At 59.4% G+C, this 6,000-nt stretch overlaps 1 protein-coding gene across 1 annotated transcript in view; it reads left to right on the plus strand.

The window, feature by feature from the left end:
* The window catches only part of EPHA8 (EPH receptor A8), a 30,321-nt gene extending 25,568 nt beyond the window's left edge, over window positions 1-4,753 (plus strand). The window contains exons 12-16 of the mRNA XM_043574049.1: window positions 396-605; window positions 1,513-1,662; window positions 1,755-1,945; window positions 2,400-2,573; window positions 2,716-4,753. Of these exons, the coding sequence (XP_043429984.1) occupies window positions 396-605; window positions 1,513-1,662; window positions 1,755-1,945; window positions 2,400-2,573; window positions 2,716-2,830 (840 nt within the window). The 3' untranslated portion in view covers window positions 2,831-4,753. The remainder of the gene's footprint in view (window positions 1-395; window positions 606-1,512; window positions 1,663-1,754; window positions 1,946-2,399; window positions 2,574-2,715) is intronic.
* Window positions 4,754-6,000: the final 1,247 nt, after the last annotated feature.

A 6,000-nucleotide genomic window follows, 5' to 3' on the forward strand; every position in this document is an offset into this window, starting at 1 on the left:
TCCAAACACCCTCAGGAACTTGGACCCAGTGGACCTGGGGAAGGGGAATGAGGCATGGGGAGGGGTCTTAAGGGTCAGCCAAATTACCTTTCAGGGCCCCATCACATGAAGGTCCCTCTTCCACACGGGTCCTCTGCCCTGCACACAGGCTCAGAGGGGTGCCTCTGCGGGGACCCAGGGCTCCAGCCAGCTGGAAGGCATGGTGGGTGCGGTGGAAATCGCTAGACTCCCAGCCCCCACCCTACCATTTATTTGCTGAGCGTTCAGGCGCAGGGCTTAACCTCTCTGGGCCTCTGTTTCTCCTTCTGCAAAATGGGTGGGAAGTCATCAGAGCCCCACCTATACTTCGCAAACTGCCCAGAGCCTTCCTGAAGCCCAGCCGTGTCCCCCTACAGACTCACGACGGGCAGTTCACCATCATGCAGCTGGTGGGCATGCTCAGAGGTGTGGGTGCCGGCATGCGCTACCTCTCAGACCTGGGCTACATCCACCGAGACCTGGCCGCCCGCAACGTGCTGGTTGACAGCAACCTGGTCTGCAAGGTGTCTGACTTCGGGCTCTCCCGGGTGCTGGAGGACGACCCCGACGCGGCCTACACCACCACCGTGCGCAGTCCACACCCCTTCCCAGGAGGCCCGGGGAGGGGCAAGGTGGCAGGGGGTGGGGGTGGGGGCTCCTCACACGTAGTCAAGTGAAGTTGGAAGTGTCAGGGTCGCCTTCAATCTGGGGCACGTCCTACCTCTTCTCTGCAGCTGTTTCCCCCTCCGGGAAATGCAAGCCGCCATTCCCACCCTTTCTGTACCCCTGGGTGGCCTGGGCAGACACCAGGGCTGGTCTCCCCCTCGTCACTCACTCTCCGGGAGATGTGGGGAGGGGTGGCGTCTCCCTGAATCACAAATCCACTCCAGAGCTGTCTGCAAAGATTGGCTAGAAACTAGCATTTTCAGAACGTGTTCCAAAGAGCTGTGGGTTTCTCTAGAGGTACCCTGGGGGCCGCCTTCAAGGCAGGAGGCTGAGTGGGCAGGGACCCAGGCCCCCCACCCTGCCTCAGCGAGAACCTTCCCTTAGGTCTCACCCACTGAGCGTCCTAATGAAGTTTCACTTAGAGAAAGGATTTTGTGACAAAAACAAACAAAACAAAACAAAAAAACAAAAACAAAAAACACACCAAAACCCCAAACCCAAAAAACCCAACCCACGAAGAAGGAAAGAAAGGAAGAGCAGTTAGGGTGATGAGCAAGCCACATTCCGTGGGCTTGGTCTCTTGCTTAGGCATCAGCCTGTTGACTGATACTTACTGAGCACCTACTATGTTCCAGGCCCGCCACATGCTTCCTTTGCTCAGTCTTCACGACAGCTGTGTGTGCAGGTCTCCTGGACCAGAACAGGTGCTCTAGGGAGGTGGAGGCCGTGTCTCCCCTCCTGGACTGCCAGTTTCCCAGCCTGGACCCAGTGCTTAGCTCCCCACTGCGGGTTGGGGAGAGGCCCTCAGCACTCCTGTGTGCCTTGCAGGGAGGCAAGATCCCGATCCGCTGGACGGCGCCCGAAGCCATCGCTTTCCGGACCTTCTCCTCGGCCAGCGATGTGTGGAGTTTCGGTGTGGTCATGTGGGAGGTGCTGGCCTATGGGGAGAGGCCCTACTGGAACATGACAAACCGTGACGTGAGTGCGGGACCCTGGCTGGGCAGGGGCCGCTGGGGGCCTTGGAGGGAGGGACGGCCTCCAGCCCAGCACTGTGCTTGCCCCCACCCCAGGTCATCAGCTCCGTGGAGGAGGGGTACCGCCTGCCTGCGCCCATGGGCTGCCCGCGCGCCCTGCACCAGCTCATGCTCGATTGCTGGCACAAGGACAGGGCCCAGCGGCCTCGCTTTTCCCAGATTGTCAGTGTCCTCGATGCCCTCATCCGGAGCCCTGAGAGTCTCAGGGCCACGGCCACTGTCAACAGGTGCCTGGTGCCCACCCCAGCTCTGCCCAAGCCCAGCTGCCCTCCCAGTATTTCCTGAGATAAGGCTCAGACTTAGTGTAAGCCCTGACATCTGGACCTCACCCAACCTGGGCCTCAAACCCCTGCGCTGCTTAGGCTCCTGACCCAAGTCTGGACCCCTGATCCCTGCCTTACCTGGGTCCCTGACGGCTATTCTGCCTGGGCCCTTGACCCCTGTCCTGCCTGGGCCCCTGACTGCTGTCCTGCCTGGACCCTCGACCTCTGAGCTTCCTGGGCTTCTGACTCCTGCCCTGTCTGGGCCTTCCTCAGCCCTCTCTTTGCAGCCTGGGGGTGAGCTTCTCAGACCCTCTGCCTACTGCTGAGCCTGGATGGAGGCCGAGGGCGGCTAGTGCGAGGGTCCCTGAGGGAGGCAGAGGCCCTGGCAGGCCACTTACCAAAGACCCCTGTGCCTCAGGTGCCCGCCCCCTGCCTTTGCCCAGAGCTGCTTTGACCTCCGTGGGGGCGGGGGCGGCGGCGGGGGCCTCACCGTCGGGGACTGGCTGGACTCCATCCGCATGGGTCGCTACCGGGACCACTTTGCTGCCGGCGGTTACTCCTCCCTGGGCATGGTGCTGCGTATGAACGCTCAGTGAGTGGAGGGGTCGGGTGGTGGTGCACGTGGGGGTGGGGACAGGGGGAGAGGGCAGGAGACCAAAAGCAGGCTGGCAGCTCCAGGGAAGGGGGACCTGGCCTCCCAGGCCAACCCGGTCAGCACCGCCCTTCCTTCACAGGGACGTGCGTGCCCTGGGCATCACCCTCATGGGCCACCAGAAGAAGATCCTGGGCAGCATCCAGACCATGAGGGCCCAGCTGACCAGCACCCAGGGGCCCCGTCGGCACCTCTGACCTGAGGCTGGTGGGGCCCGGGCAGCAACTAAAAGTGGCCCCAAGTCGTGTCGGCCACCAGAGGACTTGCGCCGGGTCATGTCGGCCATCAGAGGACTTGCAGGGTTGGCCGGAGGTCGGGCAGCTCCCAGCCTCTGGTCCCTCCTCTCAGGTGCCAGGGAGGCCAAGAGCTCCGCCACAGGACCTGGTGTTAGCCAGAGTCAGGCTGCCTGGGAAGCGGCATTTGGTGCCCAGCGTGGCTGGGACATCTGTCCCCAGCTGAGGCCTCAGTGACACTGAGCCTAACAGAGACATCACCCGCTTGCCTCTGAGAGAGAGAGAGAGAGAGTGTGTGTGTGTGTGTGTGTGTGTGTGATCACATGCTGTAGGGGTTGTTTTCATGAGGTCCTGGGAGCCCTTGTGAACATCTGTGATCATGTGTGTGTGTCCACCCATCGGATCCAAGCACGGACGTGTGCCTGTGGTGCGCGTGCTTATCCAATTTGGTAGGGGGCATACGTGCGTGACCATGGATGGCACGTCATGAATGAGGACATGTGTCACGGGCCTGTGACCCGTGTGACACTGCCCACTGAGCATGGACCCAGGCCCCAGCACCCACAGGGATGAGGGAGAGGCCCATGCCCACCTCCCCCTACACCTGGAGGCAGGGAGTAGGGACCGCTTTGGAACTGCACCAGCACGAGGCCCACCCTTGTCTCCGCCCGGGTGAGCCCCCTCCCGGCTGTATCTCAGGTCTGCGCCCTCCCTCTAGCTGGTGAGGGGCCGCCTGCAGCCTCCACCTGGCTCCCACCGCTGCTTCGACAGGAAAACAGGGTTCCCGGCCAGCCCCTCTGGCCACCTACCGTGTAGGCATCACTGCAGAGTATGCCAGGTGCCCTCAGCTGGGCTTGGCTGCCTGGTCAGGGGCCAGGGGCCATGAACTTCCCTCTGGGCTCTGATGCCCCTCCCTGGCCCAGGGCTCTTCACTTGGAAGACCCTCTGCCAACCTCTCACTGCCCGGCCCTGGCCTGTGTCCCCATCCTAGGATCAGGGGCCATAAGATCCCAGCTTTTCAGCCCCCTGTCCACCCCCTCGTAGCACCTGGGGAGACCAAGGCCTAGAGGGGGGTTGTGCCTTGTCCAAGGTCACACAGCAACCAAGTTTCAGAGCTGAGGCCACCTGTCTCCCAGCCCAGCGCTCTACCCCCCCACCCCCCCATCTCACACTGACAGCTGTGGGTGAGAGGGGGCTTCAGGAGCTCCCCCATCCCCAAACTGACCCTCCCCTTTACGGCCCACCAGGGTATGTAAATATCTTTTTTCTACCATGTCAGAATATTTTTTCCTCACTCCTGACAATGCAAAAATGGTCTTCAAAGCACATAAAAAGCACCCAGGGTGAGAAAGCACCATCCCAGGGGAAGCTTGGCGGGCAGGGCCCAAGGAACCCCACCAGGCAGGATGCCTTGGGCCCCCTGCCGGCCCCAGAGGGAGGGGCAAACCCAGCTCCCCACCCCCAGCCCAGCCCTCCCCCTAGCCAGCACAGCTGTTCCGCAGAGACACCAGCACTGAGTCCCCCCTCCCTCCTGCAATAATTTGGGGAGTCTCAGCCCCGCCTAGGTGCCGCGGCCAGCTCTCTGCACCACTATATATTATATTACTATATAGCCGAGCTGTTCTTTCTTCCTATGGAAGTCGGAAACATGGTCAGAACACGATCCGGGGAGGACCCTGTCTTCCTCCCACCCCCAGCCCACTCTCACCCAGGTCCTGGGCTCTGATCCTCACCGTCGAGGGGGACACAGTGAGCCTGGCACTTGCAAAAGTGTGGCCCCTGCCCCGAGCGTGAGGTAGCCTTGGGGTCCCAGGATCTGCTTCTCTGTGGTCTTCATCCTGAGTCTTGAACGTACCCACAATGAGAATAAATTCTGCCTCATCTTTGCCTGTGTCCCCCACTTTTTTCCGTCCTTTCAACCTTGACGTCACCTGGTGAAGAGCAGCCTACGCTATGCACCTAGTGTATGCAGTCCATACGTTTTTTTCTGTTCTGGTCTTACCTATTTTGGGAGGTAAGATTCATGCACCCATTTTAGATATAGGGAGACTGAGCCTTACAGAAGTCAACTCGCCTATAAAGTCACGTTTGTGGGGACCTGAGTCGGAACCCTGGCTTGTCCAACTCCAAAGCCCATGCTCTTCTAGGAAGCACCCCTACAGGCCCCAAATTCTCCCTCCCAAGATGTGCGGATGGTGCTTAACACTGGAGCACAATCCCTTGCAGGCAGGCATTGCCCTTGCCTCAAGCTCTTTTGCGCAAGAAAGACATTCTCTGGAGGAGGAACACATAAGGCAGGAACATTTCATGGGAACGACTTCTTTGGGACCAAGGGGTCCCTTGAGAGACCTGGGTGCCACAGGGCAGGGAAGGGACAATAGGATGAAAACATCTGCTTTAGTTACATCAGGGGCTGAGGACCCACCTCTGATCCAGGAAAGAAGGGAGAGCAGCAGAGCCAGGACAGTGGCATCTGAGGCAGAGCAGAGCCCAACTATGTCCATTTGGGGAAGATGCCCCTGGGGGTCCTATTGATGAGCAAGCCCTCAAGCTGAAGGAAGATCTTCATTCCTGCACCTCCCTCGAATTGGAAACGTAGGACCGGGGAGAAAACACGTTTGCTGTGTTTCCTATGTTATCTCACTAATAATCACAGCAGCCCTATGAGATTGGTAGTATTGTCTCCATCTTACAGTTGGGCACAGCATGCTCAGAGAGACCAGTGTCCCAACTGGCAGAACAACCGTGTAAAACTAGACCCGTCTGATTTCTAGCCAGGTGTGTTTTTCCTGAAACTCTACAAATAAACTCTGTTCCGGGCCTCCCTGACCCCGCCGCCCCAGGACCAGCCATTTCCTATGAGGAAGAACCTGTTACCACACACTTCCTTCCCTAAGGGCTAATCATCAGAGCCTATGGAGCACCTACTATGTGCTGGGTGCCACTGGGAGATACAAAAGTGAAGGCAGACCCTATGCTAAGTGTCCGGGAAAGGGGGCATACAGAAGGGTTGGAGGAGGTCAGAGGAGAGAAAGCCTGGAGGGCCAAGATTGTCACCAAGGGCTTCTTGGAGGAGGAAGCATTCAGCTGGGCATTGAAGGATGAGAAGGGTTTGGAGGTTCATTTCCCCTGTG

Source organism: Prionailurus bengalensis, chromosome C1, assembly GCF_016509475.1.
Source record: "Prionailurus bengalensis isolate Pbe53 chromosome C1, Fcat_Pben_1.1_paternal_pri, whole genome shotgun sequence".
Lineage (NCBI taxonomy): Eukaryota > Metazoa > Chordata > Mammalia > Carnivora > Felidae > Prionailurus > Prionailurus bengalensis.